At 40.2% G+C, this 23,389-nt stretch overlaps 2 protein-coding genes across 2 annotated transcripts in view; both read right to left on the reverse strand.

The window, feature by feature from the left end:
- The window catches only part of iars (isoleucyl-tRNA synthetase), a 52,977-nt gene extending 32,655 nt beyond the window's left edge, over positions 1-20,322 (reverse strand). The window contains exons 1-13 of the mRNA XM_004068660.4: positions 20,254-20,322; positions 19,525-19,648; positions 19,154-19,310; positions 18,105-18,224; positions 17,927-18,009; positions 16,630-16,747; positions 16,380-16,527; positions 12,604-12,691; positions 10,126-10,186; positions 9,857-9,952; positions 8,675-8,797; positions 3,003-3,094; positions 670-768 (exon numbers count right to left, since the gene is read on the reverse strand). Coding sequence (XP_004068708.1) covers positions 670-768; positions 3,003-3,094; positions 8,675-8,797; positions 9,857-9,952; positions 10,126-10,186; positions 12,604-12,691; positions 16,380-16,527; positions 16,630-16,747; positions 17,927-18,009; positions 18,105-18,224; positions 19,154-19,310; positions 19,525-19,643 — 1,304 coding nt within the window. The 5' untranslated portion in view covers positions 19,644-19,648; positions 20,254-20,322. The remainder of the gene's footprint in view (positions 1-669; positions 769-3,002; positions 3,095-8,674; positions 8,798-9,856; positions 9,953-10,125; positions 10,187-12,603; positions 12,692-16,379; positions 16,528-16,629; positions 16,748-17,926; positions 18,010-18,104; positions 18,225-19,153; positions 19,311-19,524; positions 19,649-20,253) is intronic.
- Positions 4,193-6,144, reverse strand: LOC105354075 (desmin). The gene has a single exon (XM_011474852.2). It carries the CDS (start codon positions 6,051-6,053, stop codon positions 4,917-4,919), a length of 1,137 nt encoding a protein of 378 aa, XP_011473154.1. The 5' UTR covers positions 6,054-6,144; the 3' UTR covers positions 4,193-4,916.
- Positions 20,323-23,389: the final 3,067 nt, after the last annotated feature.

The raw sequence follows: 23,389 nt of genomic DNA on the forward strand, positions 1-23,389 counted from the left end.
TTTGTCACAGTTAGTAAGGAAATGTAATGTCACTGTGGACTGAATGTTTTCTAATTCTCCCCCTGAACATGGGCAACAACACCAACCATAAGAAGTGCAGCCTTTAAAAAGTACTTCTCAAAGTAGTGAGTGAGAGAGAGAGGGGGGGGGGGTCAGTCTCTGTACATCTTCACCTTCCTGGCAGCTAGGCATTCATCTTAGTTTGACAGACCCATTACCAGAGGCAGCTAGTGTGGCTCAGAAAAGAGCACAGGGAGCACCGACTGTAATATCACTTAGCAATGGCGTCACGCTGACGCTAAAGCTCTCGTCAGTACAATTAGGGTCATGCAAATGTTTTTCCACAAGGAAAACAGCCTATGCCCATTAATAAGAACTTTCCTTTATGAAGGCTTTAGTCAATCCTAGAAATCGAGGAAGGTCACAGCAACAGCTTCCTGGGAAAATCCATTAGCTGCCCATTCAAGATTTCCACCCTGACTGTCGGCTGTCCTGCAGAGGCAGCCCAAACAACTTGATTTAGTGGTGCAGAGCTTCAGCTATAATTGTTTAGGGACTGCATGTGCCGTCGGTCTTGGCTCGAATCTTTTACGCCACTTATTTGGCAAAATTCTCAGTGCTGCCACTTTGGAGATCCTTAACTATCTTTTGGCGCAGGAAAGGGCTTACCAATAACATTTTCCATTGCAGTCCAGCAGCTTCTCCACCATGTGCTCCACCCGAACAAACCAGCTGGGGACAGCTTTGTAGATCAAGGGCGTGTCTGACCTGAAAACAAAAGACGTCATTGGGTAAAACAGAATTTAGGTTATGATAACAGCAAACTGTGTCTTTAAAAGAAATGTGCTTTTCAGAAAAAAAAAGCCATTCTCTTGAGGGTAAATAAAAACAAAAGAGCCAGCGCAGGTTTGGCATGGTCGCAACGTCAGTTATGCTTCCCACCACATCATTGTTGCCAAATTTATTCAAGATAATTCAGTCCCATCTGGCATCATCTCTAAGGAGATTCTCAGATTTAAAAGCTGCTACTTTCTGTGTGGCTGGTAGTTAAGCGTCGTTGTGTTTTTGAAAGTTTTATTTTTGGTAGAGATCAATGTCAAGGCAAATAATTTTATTTTTATATATATATATATATATATATATATATATATATATATATATATATATATATATATATATAAAAACTGTTCAATTTTGTAAATTATATGAATACATACTGTGTTTACGTAATACTAGCTTTGAAGTTATCTATGACTTATTTTTTTAACACAAATGTTCTTTTTTTAAATAACTGCTATTTTTAAATAACAGTTAAGCTAAATAAAATAGCTTCATTCTAGTCTATTCTCTGTGGTAGTCCAGTAAACATTTCTAATACACATTGTGCTTTATATTTTTTCGAACTCTGTGGTTTTCAATTTCATCTGAAATATTTGTTTCCTCCTATCCCTCTGAAACATTCATTCATTTGGGGCTTACACTTATTTTAAGTACATTTTATAGAATAAACGCAGCTTTAATAAACTGCACAGGAAGCAGAAGCAGCTGCAAAGTTCAATTTTAAAATTTTTTTGATCACTTTTGGATTAATTACAGAGAGCAGGAGTCCCATTTAAACAGTCTGTTCAAGACTTTGTTCTGATGTTTCTCCACACACCAAGCGTGACCTGTAATACACCTCAGTGTAGATAAACTTTGGACTCGTTAACTTTTAAGTCCTAATCCTCATTTTTCTGTTAGGTACCATCATATGAAGAGTTTTGCTTGTAATATGGTAAATGGTAAATGGCGTATACTTATATAGCGCCTTTCTTCCTACAAGGACAAAGCGCTTTACAGTCACAGACCCATTCACCCAGTCACTCACACATTCACACACTGGTGGCGGCTCCGCTGCCAAACACAGGCGCCCGCCAACCACCAGAGGCAAAGTGGGGTTCAGTGTCTTGCCCAAGGTCACTTCGACTCATGGACGTGCAAGGCGGGAATCGAACCTGCAATATTATGATCATGGGTCGACCGCCCTACCGCTGCACCATAAAAATGCACCATAAAAATGTGGTGCCCGTATATAAATAAAAATATTGCAAAAACAAGACAGATGATGGATTGCTGCATTAACTCTTTTCTCCACCCCTAATCACAAACAAAACAGATGAGTGAATTTATACTGTAGGGAGTAATGAAGACAAATAGGATCCTATTCACACTCAGAGAATGCTCCAAGCTGAATATCATGTGGAAAACACAGCATAGAAATGAAAAACTTGTGAAATTATCTTAAGAAATTGAACCGTGATAATGTTTTTAGATCCTTAATGGTTTAATTCTCTGTGGCAGAAAAATAAAGTTTGATTAAAAACCTCAGAATGGTTAATATTCCATCCGTTTCATTTTCCAGAGACATTTCTTTAGTTGGCTCAGATAGCTTATCTGAATCTTTTTAAAGCTTAGGACAGACGGCCCTCATCTGTCAGTCTGGGTTGGTTCGATTCCAGCTTTCCCAGTCTGTCTGCGTAACAAAGTGTCTTTGGATAGGATGATGAATCATATAGGTCTCCCTGAGAGTTCTCTTTTTTTTTTATTCACTCTGGATAAAAGCATCTGCTAAAATGAATGTAATGTAATTTATTGTTGCCGCTGGCCCACGTGGGAAAGCGATGTCAGACTAAAAATGAAGTTCATCTTTTTCTGCCTGAGCTCGACAGCAACAGCGTGATTTGAGATGATGAGTCAAGTAAAGTGACAAAACATCACAACACTATGAACGTATTGTGTACAGACAACACAAACCATTATTAAAACTCACACATCACTGAAGTGTTTGACTTTATGAAGATTTTTTAAAGAAAGAAGAAGAATAGTATCTAATTTAATAAACGTGCAAAGCCTGTTACATAACTACTGTTAGAATAAAGATCTGCAGTTAAAGTGAAACTTTTCTAACTGTTAAGGGCATTCACAAGACTCGTGTTTTGCAGAGAACCCAGTACATTGCTCACCTCCAGCAGAAAGGGTAGCTGTGCTTGAAAGTGCTAAAGTTGACAAGGCGACCATTTTCCTTCAGCCACTTGATTATGTTCTTGTCAGCATCCTGAAACAGAAGAGAAAAGCCTGTCATTTGTCCTAAAGCCTGGCTTCACCCTATTAAGTCCTCTGCTGGTTGGGTGGGGTCAGATGTTGAAACTGTCACACTGTGACTTGACAGACCCCAAAATCCAACGTCTGCCCACCAAAAGCGCAGGAGAATGGCAAAAGTGTTCACTTATTTTTGCATTAAAGCTTTTATTTCATCTAATAAAATGTCCTTTAAGTGCACAACAATGGTGGACTATGTAAATCATCACCATGAGACAGTTGTTTATTCATAAAACCTAAGCAATATTCACTAATTAATGAAAGAAATATTAAGTCTGGACATTAAATGTTTATAGCTGAAGTTATCTCTTGTTTTCTATTCTTAATTTATATCATTACAAGATGTTCTAACCGTAAAATCTTTGGTCACCTTTACCCCATGTAAAAAAAAAAAAGTAAAGTAAAGCTTTTCCTCTGAGAGGAGAGCCTGATGAGCTTTGAACATGCGATGGTTTCATGAGCCCCTAAAAGATGTGCTTATTTGAAACTCCAGCCAAGGCCCCTGAGGAGGCCTGCAGCCCCGATAACACCCAACCCCACAAAACACTGGTGTGTTTTTTATGCAGCTTGCAGTTTATGGCAAAGATTATTATATGCAATCAGCTAAATGGCTTATCATACAGCACTTCAACTCCCTCTAACCAAACTTTGTAATTCACAGGGGGCTGAATAAATAAAGTTCTTAGCAAAGTGATTATCAGAATGTTGGCCTTGAATTCTCTAAAGTAAGCATTTCACTTGTGTCCTCATTAAAACATGAAGAGGCATCTATAATATGCTAATTTGCTGGAAAATGACCTGCAACCTAAAGATTCGAAAGTGGTAACATAATATTTTGACCAAAAAATAAAAAAATAAAATCACAATCTAAACTTTAATATAAATTTGTAAACAAAATAAGGCTTGTGGAATAATACCAGCTTTTCAGCACACGTCCTTTAAAAATAACATGTGTGAGAGTTGAAATAAAAATGCTGCAGTTAACAATAAAAGAGGAAAAGGCATGGTTGTTCGATTAAGGAAAACAACAAAACCAAGAATAACCACAGCGGGCTCATTTTGCATGCACTCACTTAAATCTTTATTAAGCAACTGTTGGTCAACATTAATGTATGAGGTCAACAGGTTGTCACTACATTGGAGTTGGCGCTATTGTAAATACCGGTTATAACACTAAGGTTACAGACTGAGCTTTGCTTTGTATCGATCATGACTGAACAAGAGGGAGTGGAACGTTAAAAGGTGACAAAGAACAGAGAAGTGACAGAAGGACAGGATGAAAAGAAGCCTGACTGGAGGAGAACTGCAGGAAAAAGAAGCTGGAGTGAACACAGGACACAGAAAAGTGGGGGGGTGGGCTTTGGGGTGTGGCGAGCCAGTAAATTTGGGTCAATGACAACAATTAAGGTGGGCAGTGTACTGTAGCACCAATACATATTCAGAGGCAAATTACTTTTTTAAGTTTAGAAACTTAAAACCACTGAAGAATAAATAGCAGTTCTAAAAATATTTGATCAAAGCCAGAACATTCAGATTCAGAACTTGTGAAGAGGGCCGCATTTGTCCAGGGAATGCCTGTCCATGTACTTTCCTTATTTGCTCAACTCTAAGTCTTATAACTCTTTGTAGCATTCAGCAAAATTCAAGAAAAAACGGTTGGTTAAAAGGTGAAGGAAAACAGTTTTGTAGACTGATTGAGGGGAATTCTCTGTTCCGTGATGATCTGGGGGTCTTCTTTGCCATTTCTTTAGATCTGCATCTGCTCTCGTTCTGGATCTTTAGGCATCTTTGCCAATTCCAAGCCTCTGTTCTTCTCCTTCCAGCAGCTTCCTATAGGTCGCAATCTCAGCATCCAGCTTCAGCTTAATGTGCAGCAGTTCCTGGTAATCTTGAAGATACTTGCTCATCTCCAGTTTGGTTTCACAGAGCTGGACCTCAAGTTGAGCAATGATGCTCTCTAAACCTCCCACCTTCTCCATATGGGAGATTTCCATTTCCTCCAACTGCTGCTCAAGGGCGGCGTTGCGAGCCCTAAGGCTGTCAATCTGGTTCTGAAGGTCTGTCACCTGGTTATGGAAGGTTGTGATCTCATCCTTCATTGTCTTCATCTTCTCCTCATGTTTACCTGCATGTTCTTTAAGAGTGTCGAATTTGCTCTTGTACCACTTTTCAGCTTCTTGGACATTGCGAGCAGCCACAGCCTCTATCTCTGCGCGCATGTTTCGCAGGTAAGCCGCCAAATCAGGACGATCACCATCCATCTCTGAAGTGATCTTTGCTTCCTCGATCTGCTTCATGAGATCAGCCACCTCTTCATCATGTAGCTTCTTAAGAAACTCGATCTCAGCCACCAGCTGCTCTATACGCTTTTCAAGCTCGGCCTTCTGTAGTGTAGCGTTGTCAACATCCTGCCGAAACTCCCTCAAAATCATTTCTGCTTCCTCTTTCAGTGCCAGTTCCTCCTCCAGTTTTAGTCTCCAGATTTCAACCTCTTCTTCGAGGTAGCCCCGTTCAATATCAGCTGCTCCCTTCTCGTTGGTCAGGGTCTCGATGAGCTCTCGCAATTCCTTGAATTTAAGTTCATATTCTTCTCCAATGCCAGTGGGGCTTCCCTTGTAACGACCCTGCAGTGTCGCCAGCTCCGCCTGGAGGGAGGCATTCCTCTGCTCCAGTGCCTGGACCTTTGTGATGTATCCAGCAAACTTGACATTGAGCTCCTGCATCTCCTCTTTCTCATTGGCATGTTGCTGGTGTATCTCTGTGCCCAACTCAATGGCTGTTCCACGAAATCCGGAGCGTCCCCGGCTGTCAAACGAGGATCCACGGCACCGGGACGGGGATGGGCTCTGAACTCTCATTCTGCTGGCAGAGCTGCTGACTTGCAGGCTCTTTTGAGAGTAGGATGCAGCTCTCATGTTGAGCAAAATGCTGGGTGCGCTTTTCAAGATCTTAGGTAAACTAACTGCTTTCTGGCTCTCTGAAAGTCTGACGCTCCCTTAGATCACCTCAGAGTTTTTATGCAGCAGCAAGAATGTCTCAGACAGCCTAGAAACTCGCGCAATGTTTTAACACGATTCAAAAGTGGATCATGACAGACTTTCAGAGGACTCTTGCTGCATGCTCTTTATTAGCTAACGCTGTACTGTTAGTGACCTGGCAGGCCATGTACACTCCCTGGCCTTTGCACATAAATGCTAAACCTCATTTGCTCTACATCACTGTCCTTTTAGGATCCTTACAGACCATGGTGTGACAGACAATAGAAGAGTATCCAGCAGACAAGTTCAACAACATCGCCTATGTCAAAATGTCTTCACAAACACGTCACCCCATTTTGCAGCTACTACAGAGATGTGTAAATAAACGAAGTCACTGTTAATGTTTCTACAAAATAACATTTATGTAGCTTTCATGATAAATGTAGGAAAGACTGTGACATTTCACACAATGACTCGAAACAAAGGAAGATAAAGCTCCAATTATAAACCAAGAAAAATAAATGTTAACAGTAGGGATGCAGGATATGAAAAAAACTCACAATGTCAGATTTTAGTGATCACGATCAGTACTGCGATTATGATATGAATTGCGATACTTGAACAAAAAACAACTAATACATCATTTCCATTGAACTGCAACAGTTTTATAAAAACAAAAGTCAACATAACTTAGGCTACGTTCACACTGCAGGCTGAAACGACCCAATTCCGAATTTTTTGCCCCTAAGCGGCCCAATTCCGATCTTTTCATGACAGTCTGAATGACACAGATCCGATCTTTTCAATTGCGACCCAGGCCACTTGGGTTTGCCGTCCTGATTCCGAATTGTAGCCGTTCTTTTCAATTGCGACCGCCGTCTGACCGGCCAGGCGACTTGATTCCGAATCGTACGTCATCGACACGCAACAAACGTCATCATTTTGCGTTGAAGTAGGCGGGAACGAGAATGTAAACATCAACCATGGTGGACGATGCTGCTGAGATCAGTCAGTGGAAGGGAAGCAGGTCACTGATTGGATTAATATTTGGGCTGATTGCTCTTTTCAGGCCAAACTCCAGGGCTCTTATTGCAACTGGGCGGTTTTTGAAAAATTTTCCAGATAAATGGCAGAGCGTGGTGGTGAACCTTTACAGCTATAACTTTTTTTTCCTTTCTCCCCTTCCGACCGTCACCGTGCTCAGAAGCGCAGGGGACCCGAGGCAATCCTCCTCCTCCTCCCTGTTCTGATCCTTAGATTCTCCAGAACGGGTTGATAAAGAGTCCATAGCATTTATTTTGGGGGAAACCTTCTTTTATTACCGTCCTCCGTAACACACAACATGAATGCGCGCACACACTGCCCCCCCCCCCCCCCCCTATTCTCTATCGCGGCACGCGCTTGCACACACGGGGCGCGCAGGCCCAACACATACACATTCCTATTCCACAACAGTGGGTACAGACGATCCCGACTCCATTGCCTTCTTAAAATGAGAAGATTGTAATTGTGCTGCTCCTTCGTGAAAATAAATTTAATATTACAAAAAGAGCTCCGCTTTTGACAACACTGTTGTTGACATCTGCTCCGCAAACAAGTGACGTCGTTCACCGTTGAGTATTCTTCTGGCTTCTGCGCATGCGGGTCTCGTTTGGGTCGTGTCACGGTCACACTGGAGATCACAAAAGTTCGGATTTACTTGGAAATGTGAACGGTCTAGCAAACAATTCGGATTTTTTCAAAAAATCCGAATTGAGCATTAAGCCCTGCAGTGTGAACGTAGCCTTAAATTAAACTCCAAATGACTCACATCTACAGAGGAGGTGGGCATCTAACATTAAAGGAGTCCATCTGATTACCGTAGTCATTACCTTCTTCAAGCTGCCAAAAGATTGTTTTAGCTTGTGTGTAAACAATTTGTTTATCAATTTACTCCATCTTTTGGCATATGAGTATTGCAAAAGCTGAAATTGCGATGATTAAAAATTAGTAAATTTATAGTGCAGGCCTGGTTAACAGTCATGTTTAGTCTCTTTCTCGTAAAGCTTCAAATTGGGAAAACCATATTTATCTTGATGGACTTAAACTTTAAAAGTCATTTTAAATCAATAAAAACATCAGAGTTTTATAGTTATCTATAAAACCCTAATGTCACTGTTTTTTTGCATAGTTTGGCCAGGGGTGCAACTTAAAATCAGTAGCGACTTAAATGTGATTTCTTTTTTAAATAAATTTTGACCTATTCATTTGTTATTTTCCCACGCACTTATATATGTTTTTTCTCTTCTTTATCATGCATTTTTTGAGCTCTTGAGACTCCTCTGCGACTTATACTCTGGAAAATACGTTTAAATGCTTTTCTAATCTTGTAATAAAGGGATTTTTTTATTATATGTGTTATTCTACTGTCTTATATGTTGTTGTTTTTTCATGTGCTTTTAATTTCTATTTTTTTGTGAAGCACTTTAAATGACAAAATGTATAAAAGGCAACATAAAAAGAACAGCTGAAACATCAGTAAAGCCAAACTTCATGTAAATGGAAGATGTGTCACTCACTTTGACATACTGTCCAGCAAAGTCAGTGACCTCTGAAGTGAAGCAGCCCGAGGCATCCACAGGGCAGATAGGAGGCTGATCCCTCTGGATGATGTTGTACTCAGCACAAACCCTGTAGTCATCCTACAGAAAAGAGAGTACAGTTAAAGAACAGATTTGATAGAGTTTTACTGAAAAAGTTCTCATTTTTGTAAAACTTTGGACTTAAAAACACAAATAATTGCAAACAAATAATATTTGCCTTGTTGATGCTTTTGGACTTCTATGTAAACATTACATAGGTGTGTACTGTGCAACTAAACCCTGCGGAAAGTTTCTTAAGCAGTTTAAAGACAAGCTATGACTCCACATCAAGTTCCTTCCATAGCTGGATGTTTTTGCACCGTTAAAAACAAGCAGCACTGGTATGTGGCAGCTATGCATGAAGTATATGAGCACTGCTGAGCTCTGAATGTAATTTGTATTCAAACAGCCTGTCAGTATCCAAGACAGATGACTCACAAGGTCATTTCGCATCTAGTCGGAACAAAATAAAGTTTGGAAAATAGAGTTTGGCAGCACTTTTAATCTAATGGAATAGTTTCAGCTAATCTCATTAAGTTTATTATGATGTAACCAATCAATACAAATTAAAACACTACATTTATATAATATGTTTAATTATTATGACTGTTTTACACCAGTAAATGTGATTTCTTTCCATTTAAAAAAAGTTCATATTTATAAACACAAATTAATCTAGGAAAAAAGTCAAATGTTTTCATAAAAAGCAGCTTTTGTAACCTCTGTTATGCGATTCATAATATAATCATTCCTGCCTTTTGCCTCGTCATACACGAATTAAATGTAAACAAGCCCCAGTAAATACCAATTTCTTAGTCTGTTTCCCACATTTTCAATCATGCATTATTTTCTACGGTTGTTCCCAAATATCAACAAATCAAAAATAAAGAAGTACATCTAAATAGATCAAATAATGTTAAAGGGATTTAACCATAAGCAATAAAACAATTGAAGGAGTCAAATAGCAAGAGACACAAAAGCACATTCTATTCCAGTTTTTATTTACCTTTTAAATGTTAAAATAATACACTCCTCTTTTCTCAAAGAATGGACAATAATTCTGTTTTTCTATAAGGTTCAGAAAATAGAGGAAAGAAGAAATGTTAAGGTGGGGCTTACAGCTCCAAAGTAGGGTGCCTGGTGGACTACTCCGGTGCCCTCTTCCTCCTTGACATAATTATCCAGCACCACCTGGAAGGCTCCTTTCTCGCCACACTGACATCAAATGAGCAGATTTAGATTAGTTCAGGCAGGTGCAAGAAATGGAGATCTTAGGAGATGTCTGGTACAATGTCAATTTGAAGTGAAACATAAAGATATTGTGATGTAGTTATAGTTTAGTAAGGAAACAGTTGTTAAAAACAAAAAGCAATCAAAAGTGCACCAACCTTAGAAAAGTATTGGAAAAGGGGTTTGTACTTTTTGCCCTTTAGGTTCTTGCCAGGAAATCTAAAAACCCAAATATACGAGAAACATATAAAAATTGAATTTGAGGTCTCTTAGAGAGGTGGCTTCAAACAAAAACTGTAAACACAACATTTTCTTTATGGATTCTTTAAATAGATTCCAACAAATGTTCCTCCTTCAGGGAGCTTTCATGCATCACAACTTCAAAACTCAGTCTTTCTTAAAAAGGCTAGTCTTTCCTTCAAAAAGAAACCTTACGAAGGGGGAAACACAGTGCATGTCGCTCTTGACTCTGAAGATATTGATCCACATTAATGGCGCCTTCATAAATCAGCAAGTCACCCACATTGTGTGCAGTAATAGATCCCCATGCTGGCCTTTTAGTGTGCTCCCACACACTACTCATTTGTCCTGAAACAGCAGGGCGCATCATTTTCAAAACCAATCACATTGATTTTCCACAGATGAGGATTTCTGTTAAAGCATCTGTGTCTGTGGACTTGAAAAACTGACAAAAACAACCGGAAGAAATTTGGAAATTTCTCCATTTAAAGGGCTATTTTTAACGGAAAACTGATTCAACAATGATCTTGTTTTGTAATCAACTCTCAGATGACTATGCTCTGCAGGGTGAAAAGAACACCATCCTCCATGCAACACTTTTCCTCACCGTGACAACTTTATTACCAGTTAATTTCTTTCATAGACTGTATGAGATGAGGAGGGGGGGTTATAAATCATGCCTAAACAAGCCTTTTGCTGTCTCAATACATCCTGCATCTATATTTATTTGACAACTAACATAACTCATGTTAGTATTTAGTAACATACATCAGTCAATAATTACCATAAATGACAAAACCATCAATCCATAAACCTTATAGAGCATAAAAAGAAACAGCAGTCATATTTGTATTACTTGGAATATTGGTAGATGATTTCAGCTGAAAGAAACTGTGGGGCCATTTTCCCCCGATGTCTAACATGTTTGATCATTTTTATGATGAAATCTTAATTCAGAAGAAATATTGTTCAGAATTCCACCTGGAGAGCTACTGAAAAATACAAAGTAAATAAATGGGATTAAACAGTTGAAGTCATTATGACTGGTAAAAATAATGAGTACCGACACCAGCTCACAAACATGGACGGTGAAAAATAACATGAATTGTATCCATTTAGAACAGAGAAAGTTCATTTCAATTCATTTATTGGCGTATTCTGAACTGCAGAGGGTTGTGTACCTGCCTCTAGCCTTTACCTATAATCATTTATACGACTAAAATGATCAAATAGTTGAGCAGATGCAGATTAGGATGTGGTCAGTGTACTGTAAATACAGTGTTCCCTCAATAATAATGCGGTTCAGCTTTCACCGTCCTGCATTTTGGCGGATCTTTTCTTAAAGCAGCGTTTGCTTTGTTTTGTTAACAGAACATTGATTGACTGTAGACTGTTTCAATCAATCATGTTGGCGCCGTGTCTCCTGTACAGAATGCGTTCAGTTTGCAATAATACTTGGATTCTTTCACAGTTTGAATTTTGAGAATTTAAAACTCAAACAAAAAAGTGTGAAAATGTCATGTCATGCAAAACCCATCCTTTTTGAGCTTATAAGTTTACGGCCCCAAAGCCGTATTTTGATCCATTCACGTATTTCTGAACATTCCTCTTAAGCCTGCTTTCTGAGCACCAGCCCCTCCCAACCCAACACATTGTGATGTCACAAAGTGAGGAACCGCCCCTTCCAGAAAAAGTCAGCGCAGCCAGCATCGCCCCCAGGCTCACACACACACACTTTCTCCACAGAGCTAGCGGTGATCGGCTTAACGCTTTTTTAAGGCTCCATAACATCCACATCTATCTTCGCAAAAGTTTGGATGTTGCTTGTTTTTTCGTGGGAGAAACGCAGACGAGGCTGGCTCTAGATTGAAATCATGTTATGGGCAGAACCCACAGAAAAGCGAAAGGTGGGGCGTCAGAGATCGAGTCGTCTTATTTCAAGGTGGGAAAATGAGCAGCAAATAACTCACATTTCATAGAAAATGTCTTCTTCAGTGTGCCAAAAGTAAAATATGATCACATATATACAGTAGTTTACTCTGAAAGGTTTATGAATAGCACAATATAGGCCCTTTAATGTCTTTGTGGGTTAACTTCTGCCATAAAAAGACCACCGTATTCAGCGACCAAGGACCCCAAAGCTTTTGTCACATTCCTCCACTTTACTTTGCATTTGAAGTTTTCATATACCGTATGTTGGAACGGGAGATCACTATAAGCAGGAGTTTCTGAGTTATCCCATGTAAACAAAGCTGAAAATGAGTTTACTTCATCTCCACAAACAAAAACACCATTTTGATCTTTAAAGGACTTCGCTAATATAAAAACCTGAACCAACTTATTGGGATAGAAACGAAGAGTAAACACTGCATGGCCTATGGCCCTCCTGTACTCACTTGTCCAGGACAGTGTATTCACTCTCAGACTTAAACAGGGCCCCTAGCCTGGCCTCCATCATGATGTAGGTCTTGTCAGTGGAATTATCTAGGAGACAAAAGGGGAAGAAAAAAAAAAACAATTTTAATTGACTGTTGCCCAACATTTTTTAAACATAAATGGACTGACCCATGGTTAATGGAAAACAAAATTAAGAGTACAAGGATAAAACACTAAAAAGTCAGTTGAACAAATATTTTTGTATCATTATACGAACACATTTATTAAAAGAAATTAATAAATAAATCATACAGTGGGAATTCCTGGATTTTTTCGCTACAGTCTGTCTCTTGAGCTACATTCACACTGCCGTCTGTAATACACATTCTGTTGGTTCTTCATTCATTCATTCATTCATTTTCTACCGTTTTGTTCCTTTCGGGGGTCACGGGGCTGCTGGAGCCTATCCCGGTCACTTGTGGGTGAAGGCAAGGGACATCCTGGACTGTTTGCCAGTCTGTCGAAGGGCCACAATCACACATCCATTCACTCTCACACTCACACCTAGGGACAATTTAGAGTTGCCAATTGACCTATGAAGCACGTTTTTGGGCAGTGGGAGGAAGCCGGAGACCCCGGAGAAAACCCACGCATGCAAACTCTACACAGAAAGGCCCCCCATTGATGTTCTGTTGCAGGTCCCCCAGCCAGGACCTTCTTGCTGTGAGGAAAGAGCGCTAACCACTGCGCCACCGTGCAGATTGTTATGTGGTTACAGGACTCTGCACTGAGTGAGAGCTCAGAAGAGGTCAAACAAAAGAAGAAAAAAAAGGCAATTCAGCCAGGAGCACTGAGAGCTGAAGATCTCACATCTAGTGCGACGTCTATGTAAACGCATGTAAACACGCGTTTCGGGCTTCCATGTTCAAAACTCTTGCATCATCTCATATCCAAGCAAATTTCTATGACCGGTTTCTGGCTCTACATACAAAATGTGTGGCCATTGCAAATTAAACCAGGCTGAACTTTTACCGATCAGGGACTCAAATTTGGGTGTGACAAGTGGGCAGCCAATCGTTTCAATCGTTTGAAAATTCCAAATGAAGACGAAATTAATAATTGCAGTTTGTGCCCAGCTTGAATTATGTGACATCAAGTTTTTCATTTATCAGAATAGAGGTGTGAAAGAAAAAGCCTGGAACAAGATTTGCACTGCTTCAACACTTTGCAACAAGTTTCTTTAAACTGTAGGTAGCGGACATGCATTAGTAAACAGTAGAAAAACAAAACAAAAGAAGAAGAAGCCCCTCCCTGCTCGTCCAGTGTGAACACCTGCAAGCACGTTCTTGAATGCGCATTTGACGCCAACTTGAATGTCTAGCGCGTTTGTAGCTTCACAGTTGAAGTGCATCTATGAGAAACAATACAGATCTCATCTTTTTAGGAGAAACTACCTGCAGATTCAGTGGCTATTAAATAAATTAAATGTGCAGAATTTTCTTCTTAGGCATTTTGTTGGTGGTAAAAAACTTCAGAACTCAAAATCTGCAGTGGTTGGTCATAAATGAAGACATCCTTTTGCAGCTTTTTTGGACAAAAAAAGGCACCCATTCTTTATCAAACCATAGACTTAAATGTAGCATTGTTAGATTCTTAGTTTATATTTGTGTGAGAGCACTGCTATGCTGCAGTGACGAAAGCACCGGAGTTGGACCAACTCAGCTACTTGGTGTAAAACCTATGACAGACATTTTAGAAACGTGAATCTTATACAAACAGAAACATAGAAGGGATAATTCAGGAAAACCAAACAGAAGAAGCTTTCAGATCAGCTGAGGCATCATTTGTGAGAAGGCCAAAAAAGCAAATGACCAGAGACAGTGAGGCGAAAAAATAAAGTAGGGTGCAGCATCAATAAAAGATGTTTTTTTTTTTTTCCTTCAGTGGTGACAAATGACGGCACAGCTCAGACCTGCTGCTTCGCGCAGTCCACGGATCAAACAGCAGCAAAGACAGTAAGGGAGAGAGACAAGCAGAGACAAATGGGAGCACTGAAGGACAAAAGCAGGTGGATGTGAAGGTGGAGCGGTGAGGAAACAAGGGAGCCATGACGGGGAAAAGATGGAGCGAGAGAACAGTTACGAGTCTGTGCGGGTACGAAGAAAAATGAAAAACACGTTCATTGGTATTCCGAGGAGGTCTCACATGCAGCACGGCTCAGCCTGGATGACACGCGGTGCTTCAACAGTGCCCCCTTCAGGATCAACCAGACTATGACCCGCCAGCAAGAATCTAGGTCATCCTTATGAAAATCTATCCTCTCTCATGCAACACGCCAAAGAACATTCTAGCAGAAAGAAACTGTCCATTTTTTAATCCATTTTTGAAATTTGAAATTAGACAACCTTATTCAAGGATAATCTGCGTATTTTAGGATTTAACTAAATCTGTTGCAGAACTTAAAATCACTGTATAATTTGTGTTGCAATTCAGGTGCATTTCAGTCAGTTATTTACAAAATCCAAATATGAATGCTGAAACATCAACATTTGTTTTGATTATTTGTTCTGAGCTCAAGTTTTTTATTTGAAATGTGAATGTCCTTTCAGATTTGAGTGCAAAATCTGAATGTTGAGGAAAAAGAACACAAACTAAAACAAACTTGGGCCTCTTGATGCCTAACATATGAGATTAGTATTTAAAAGACTGTACTGATCATCTTCCAGGCAATTCAAAGGCAAATCCTGTTAAACATCTGGTTGTTTTTGCATTAAAGTGAAGGTTTAAGATCATCACTGATGAATTCTCTAATTCAGAATTCAACTTTTTTCTTTTTTTAAGAAAAAGCACTGCCTTCTTCTAAGGGCAGTTTTTGAAAGTAGCTTCACTGTGACTCAGAACTGATTTCAATTCAATTCAATTTTATTTATGTACCGGTAGCCCAATATTACAACAATAGTCTGGCTTCATACCCGTATAATAAACATGAAATCATAAAGAACATGAAGTCATGCAGATTGTTGAATTCACTTGCACAGCAAATAAAATTAAATGCAATAAAGAAATTGTCTATTCACACGCAATTTTCCAAATACGGGCTGAACTTCTTTTTGGGTCGTACGGACCCAGAGCATGTGCTTCTGAGCCGATGTGATGTCACAACAACTCAGCTCCTTAATTTAAACCAAACGTCTTTTCCACAGTTTAATTGACACGATTCAAAAGGAGAAATTTTCAGAAATGGAAAGTGAAAAGAATTTTTTTTTAACATTTGTTCTCCTTTATAAGAAAAATGCCACACGTACATGTCACAAACTCCAAAAACCTGAGTTTCATCAGAAAGGGACATTAAGCCTTTAAATAACTGAACCATTAGTTCTGGTTATACAAGGATTTCACAACAAAAACATGTTTGAGGATCAATAGTTAATCACATTTTTCAGCTTCCATCCAACTGTGATTCGTGGGAAAATTGTAAATCAGAGTAAACAACAGAAAAACAAAACAGAAAAGAAAAGGTTCACAAAGTCTTTACTTTCGCCCTTTGATGCCTATTGATTCAAATAAGCATCAAACTAATCCTGCTCCAAACTTACCTCAATTTAGCAACATTTGAAAGCAAAAGCATACGTGGCATTTGGGTTTTTTCATAGCTGGAAATAAATTCAGGCGTCATGGGGTTAAAATACTAACAAAAAAGCAAATTCTAATTGTACAGCTGAAGACAAAAAACGTCTTATCTAACGAAGAACTTCACACAGAATCCCATGACACCCCAAAGAGAAACATTCCTCACCTTTGACCTTGACATACAGATAGTCTGGGTTGACACAGAGGGCCAGGTTGCTGGGCAGTGTCCAAGGTGTGGTGGTCCAGGCGATCAAACTAACATCCTTATCCTCAACCAAGGGGAAGTTGACAATCACAGAAGGATCCTGAACGTCCTGGAGATGGGGGAAATTCACGTTGGGTCAGTTGTGTTTGTCATTTTCCACATTAGTCTGACATATCTCATACAACAGCGGTGACTGCTGGAAAGCACAAACCTTGTAGTTCTGATGGGACTCAAAGTTTGACAGGGGGGTGTTGCAGGCAGTGGAGAAAGGCATCACTTTGACTCCACGGTACACCATGCCCTTATCATAGAGCTGCTTGAACACCCACCTAAAAAGAAAAAGGGCCAACAGAGTGAATATTGGGAGTGTGCTGATTCTTTTCTAACACATCCACTGCAGGTGCAACGTATTGATGGATTTGGCTCCATTTGTATTGGAGACTATAGTTTCTGCTCACCACAGCAAACGGACAGGTTCAAAGAAGGTAGTAGAGCGCTCCATAAGTATATGCCATTTTGAAAGAGCAGGTTAACTTGACATGCCTGTGCAGTATAAAGAGCGATGGGGAGGGATAATTCCCCATGTTTGCAAGGTTTGGCCTTCCACATCTTAGATCACATGTGTCAAGTGGTTTGGCCTTCCACATCTTAGATGATAAAATCTTCCTGCTCATTTCCTGCTCCTTATCTAGTTTATGCTAGCTGCCTTATTTCCATCTCTTTGAGAAGAGCCTTTCCTTTTTATGACCTCTTTCCTCCAATTGCTTTATAATATGATGGAGCATGCATCATTGAAATGATACTTAATAGTTGCCACAAGAGTTCTAGCTACTAATACTAATAATGGATCTCAGCTTGTTTGTGTTTCCACAAAGTGCAATGCTGCTCAGACTCTTGAGCCTTTCAAACTACTTTGGGCTGATTACACATCCCTCAAAGCCCTGCACATGGTAAGTGGAAACTTGGCAGTGGCCACAATATTTATTGAAAGATATCTGGGTGGTTTATGATGCTCTGAATTCGCTCAGTACATCTGTTTTTGTCAGTAGCTTCCAGTCCTCATTCCTAATCTTGTTTGGAGGTAGGAGCCTTTAGGGGGCAGTAATGACACTTTTTTAAAATCCTGTTTATATGCGTATGGGATTTGTAATTCTCCAAGAGTAAAACTGGTTTGTAAACATTTCTTTTCAAAACTAGAATTTTCTGTCTTGAGGCACATCAAAACTAAAAGCCTTTCCTAGTCTTGCTTCTTGAGACTGAAAGTTCATGTTTTCAGCTCATCAATTAACAGAGGGTGATAAAGAGGTTTGTTTTCTTCATAAAATAATATTTAAAAGGGTGAATGCAAGATAAATCAAGCAGAAAGGTTGTGCTTGACTTCCTTCAGAAACACAGGAAGAGGTTACAGATTAATCAGACTTGAAATATTAATTTTATTGTAGTACTACTTTGATTCAATCCATTAGGTCTACTTGAAGTATGTGTGAAGTCTCTAGTGCTGCACATACCAGACGGTCTCCATGAACCATGGGTAAAGAGTTTTGTAGTCATTTTTGAAGTCAATCCATCTCCCCATTCGCTTTACTGAAGTCTGTGTACAAAAAAAGACGCATTCATCATTTGATGAATGAAGTTTAAGCAAACTTGGGAAATACTAACAGTGTTATTTTTGTTTTGTTTACTCACCTCCCATTCATGCGAGTATCTCATAACAATGTTTCGGCATTGCTTGTTGTACTCAGCGATCCCCATCTTTGCCACATCTTCTGGCCCTTTGATGCCCAGAGTTTTATCGATCTCATACTCCTACAGCCGCACGATTCATGCAACAAACAGGAAATGACATCATCCATCAGAAAGTGACACAACTGACAGTTAAATTAAGCATCCAAATACCTGCTAACAAGGGTTGCCTCAGATGTTAAGAAATTAAGACCTAAGAGTCTGTAGGATCCTAATAAGGCAATGAAGAACAGAATAAAATGCTAATTCAGACTTTCCTGTCCATACTGGCAAAGTATAAGAGAGCCTCAAACACTCCATCCTTCGAAACTATTATCAACGATATAGGAAATCCACTTTTTTTTAACCAGTCCATGCAAAATGTTTTGTTTTTTTTCATTCATTTATCTTCTTTCGTTTTGTCCCTTTCGGGGTCACGGGGTTGCTGGAGCCTATCCCAGCCACTTGTGGGTGAAGGCAGAGGACACCCTGGACAGGTCGCCAGTCTGTCACAGGGTCACAATCACACACTCACACCTATGGACAATTTAGAGTGACCAATTAACCTATGAAACATGTTTTTGGATGGTGGGAGGAAGCTGGAGACCCCGGAGAGAACCCACGCATGAACGGCTAGAACATGCAAACTCCACACAGAAAGGCCCCCATTGATGTTCTGTTTCAAGTCCCGCAGCCAGGACTTGAACCGGGGGCCTTCTTGCTGTGAGGCAAGAGCGCTAATCACCGTTCAGCCATGTAAAATGGGTGCGTCGTTATTTTTCTACACTTCTGTAGCATGTGTGTTAGCATTCTGTGACCACAGTTTCCAGGGAAATTCCTAATGTGTGATATTTGTTCACTATCTTAAATAAAATTGTGGGTTTAAAAGAAGCCAGGTCTGAGTAAGCTGACATAACTTTTATTTGTGGCTTTAAAACACGGTACAGCCAAGAAGATTTAAAGACCATAATCCATGAAAAATATATTTTTAAATATATATATAGGAAACTTACCACAGGTAGGCCATGACAGTCCCAGCCGAAGCGCCTCTCCACATAGAAGCCACTTTGATGAGCAAACCGAGTAACTATGTCTTTGATAGTTCCAGCCAGAATGTGACCATAGTGGGGTAAACCCGTGGCAAAGGGTGGGCCATCATAGAAGGTGTACCTGGTTGTAAAACGGAACCAATTGTGTATATTTTTTACTGTTGACTCCGATTTTTTTAGAAGTTATTACACCTATTTTCCCCCACCAGATTTAATTTGTGAAATGTGATCTTTATTTACGGAAAGAAACTGAAAGAATGGGTGTAAATAATTATAATTTTATGAGGAACATTATTAACCTGTATAGATTCCTAGTAAATAACAGTTATGTTTACCTGGGTCTGTTCTTAGACTGTTTAAGGCATTCCTGGAAACAGTCCTTTTTCTGCCAAAACTCCAATATCTTCTCTTCCTCAGAAGGAAAGTTGATGGATTCTGGAACTGGCTCAACCATGGCGTCTGTCCAGAAACAAAGTGCAAATCAGAAGCACAAGACACAAACCAATGTGTTTTATTTTACATTTAAAGCAATTCTTTGCTACTCACAAAATCTCATATTCGTGTTTAATCATCCTATATTAGTTAATAATATTAGCTTTCCAAATAAACTTTTTTTTTCCATCAACTGAAAAGTTGTATAATGTTATTCCTCATTATTTAAGTTGCACATACTTAATCCTCCGACAGTCACCTGTCAACTTTGGCAGTTCTTTCTAAAGAAACGCTGTCACTTCTTTTGGTTTCAGCTCTGAGGCAAAGCATCATAGCTATACGTTCCAACATTAAGAACAGAAATTTCGACTCGAATCGTTCATTCAACCACTTTTCTTTATAGCAGAACCCTCACAGGAGTGACACATCCTTCTTGTTGTTGGGTAGCATAGCAAGCTAGGTTAGGTTAACACTACCAGATCGTAGTTTATTCGCTCACAGGACAACAGAGCTTGAAGTGAAACTTGAGAAATGAGCGGCGGAAAGGCTCGCATACCGCAATGGATACGTGGAACAGCGAGGCCGCAATGGAACGTGTTTGCTATTAGTACCATTTGATTGTAGATACTCACATGTTCAGCACCCGGCAGCCAGGACGAAATGATGCAAGCCGGAGTCAGAGCGTAACAGGAAGTGACGCAAAGACGTAAACTGATAAATTGTTTCAAAATAAAGTTTGTTTCAAAAGAAATCATTGATGATTATGGCATCTAAATAATAACTACTTGTACCTGTATAATCAGACCTTTTAATTTTTTTCCTCTTTGTTTTTATAATGAGAGGAAATTGCATTTTTTGGAAATGTTTGTACATTTTCTATCACATTTGTGTTCTCTGCCTTGTGGATGCTTATCCATTTTCCTTTGAATTTTGTGAAAATGTTTCTGAAAAATTCAGTTGCATGAATGTTTTTTTTCTATAATCACAATTAACAACCCATGTGCTAAAACAACAAATCTACAACACATGCTTTTTCTAAGAAAGCTTCCTGCATTTTTCCTAAAACCTCAAAATGACCATTCAAATAAGAATGTGTTAACTTGATGCAGACTTTATTTAGGTTGTATTAAATGAATTGAAGTTTATATTTGTTTAATTATCAAATTATTTTTCGGTCCTCTAGAATAAAGTAGCTGATCTTTTTCGCCCATCACCACATGACAGTCTGGTTTGATCAACTCAAAATCTCCCTAGGATGCAGGTCCTCAACTGTTTATTTCACAATAGTAACCTAAAATGGATACATTTTAGGTTGGGGTCTAATTTTGATAGAGGAACATAGAGTGACATACAGAAGTGGAGGTAGGAGTACTCAGGTGGACTACATCCTATGTAGACGAGGTCATTTGAGAGAGGTTAATGACTGCAAAGTGGTGGTAGGAGAGAGTGTAGCCAGACAGCACCGCATGGTGGTGTGTAAGATGACTCTGGAGGTCAGGAAGAAGAAGAGAGGGAAAACAGAAAAGAAGACCAAGTGGTGGAAGCTACAGAATGAAGAAACTTGTGAGGAATTTAGGCAGAAGTTGAGGCAGGTCCTGGGTGGTCAGGATGAGCTTCCAGAGGACTGGGAAACTACAGCAGAGATTATCAGGGAAACAGGTAGGAAGGTGCTAGGTGTGTCATCTGGAAAGAGGAAAGACGGTAAAGAGACTTGGTGGTGGAATGAGGAAGTACAGGAATGCGTCCAGAGGAAGAGGTTGGCTAAAAGGAAGTGGGATGTAGAAAGGACTGAGGAAGGTAGACAGGAGTACAAGGAAGCGCAGCGTAAAGTGAAGTGAGAGGTGGCAAAGGCCAAACAGAAAGCTTACGATGAGCTATATGACAGGTTAGACACAAAGGAAGGAGAGAAGGACTTGTACAGGCTAGCCAGACAGAGAGACAGAGATGGGAAGGACGTGCAACAGATAAGGGTGATTAAGGACAGAGATGGAAAGGTGCTAACAACCCAAGAGAGTGTACAGAAAAGATGGAAGGAGTATTTTGAGGAGCTGATGAACGAGGAAAATGACAGGGAAAGAAGGGAGGAAGATGTGGTTGTTGTGGAGCAGGAAGTAGCAGAGATTGGAAAGGATGAGGTTAGGAAGGCTCTGAAAAGGATGAAGAGCGGAAAGGCCGTTGGTCCTGATGACGTACCTGTGGAGGTATGGAAGTGCCTAGGAGAGACAGCAGTGGAATTTCTAACAAGGTTGTTCAATAGGATTTTAGAGAGTGAGAAGATGCCTGAGGAATGGAGGAGAAGCGTTCTGGTCCCAATCTTTAAGAACAAGGGTGACACGCAGAACTGCAGCAACTATAGAGGAATAAAGTTGATGAGCCACACAATGAAGCTGTGGGAAAGAGTAGTGGAAGCCAGGCTTAGGAAGAAGGTGGAGATTTGTGAGCAGCAGTATGGTTTCATGGCCCGTAAGAGCACCACTGATGCCATTTTTGCTTTGAGAATGTTGATGGAAAAGTACAGAGAAGGTCAGAAGGAGCTGCATTGTGTGTTCGTAGATTTAGAGAAGGCGTATGACAGGGTGCCGAGGGAGGAGCTGTGGTACTGTATGAGGTCGTCTGGAGTGGCAGAGAAGTATGTCAGAGTAGTTCAGGACATGTATGAGAGAAGTATGACGGTGGTGAGATGTGCTGTAGGTCAGACAGAGGAGTTCAAGGTGGAGGTGGGACTACACCAAGGATCAGCTTTGAGTCCTTTTTTGTTTGCTATGCTGATGGACAGGCTGACAGACGAGGTAAGACAGGAATCTCCCTGGACAATGATGTTTGCGGATGACATTGTAATTTGCAGTGAGAGTAGAGAGCAGGTGGAGGAACAGCTAGAGAGGTGGAGGTTTGCTCTGGAAAGAAGAGGTATGAAGGTCAGTCGTAGTAAGACAGAATACATGTGTCTGAACGAGAGGGATCAAGGTAGAAGCGTTAGGTTACAGGGGACTGAGGTGAAGAAGGTGCAGGAGTTTAAGTACTTGGGGTCAACAGTTCAGTGTGATGGGGATTGTGGAAAAGAGGTGAAGAGGCGAGTGCAGGCAGGTTGGAGCGGTTGGAGGAAAGTGTCAGGAGTGTTGTGTGACAGAAGAGTGCCAGCAAGACTCAAAGGAAAGGTGTACAAGACAGTGGTGAGACCAGCTCTGCTCTATGGGTTAGAGACGGTAGCAGTGAGACAGAGACAAGAGGCTGAGATGGAGGTAGCGGAGATGAAGATGTTGAGGTTCTCCTTAGGAGTGACCAGGTTAGACAGGATAAGGAACGAGTACATCAGAGGGACGGCTCATGTTGCCTGTGTCAGCGACAAAGTCAGAGAAGCCAGACTGAGATGGTTTGGACATGTTCAGAGGAGGGATAGTGGATATATTGGTAGAAGGATGTTGGAGATGGAGCTGCCTGGCAGGAGGGCAAGAGGACGGCCAAAGAGGAGATACATGGATGTCTTAACAGAGGACATGAAGTTGGCTAATGTTAGGGTAGAAGATGTCCATGATAGAGTGAGGTGGAAAAGGATGATTCGCTGTGGCGACCCCTGATGGGAAAAGCCGAAAGAGAAAGAAGAAGAAGTAACCTAAAATGGATACAACATTAAACACTACATGTGCACGTAATCTCAAGAAAATTGTTCCTACACTTAGGCTACTTCAAACTGCAAATATAAAATAATTAAAAGAAACAACTCTCAATCCACAAATATAGAAGTACCCCCTAAAGTTTTTTAAAACCTTT

Source organism: Oryzias latipes, chromosome 5 (assembly GCF_002234675.1).
Source record: "Oryzias latipes chromosome 5, ASM223467v1".
Classification (NCBI taxonomy): domain Eukaryota; kingdom Metazoa; phylum Chordata; class Actinopteri; order Beloniformes; family Adrianichthyidae; genus Oryzias; species Oryzias latipes.

Coding starts and splice junctions, on each gene's coding strand:
- LOC105354075 (XM_011474852.2), bottom strand. CDS start 6,053: ATGAGAGCTGCATCCTACTCTCAAAAGAGCCTGCAAGTCAGCAGCTCT.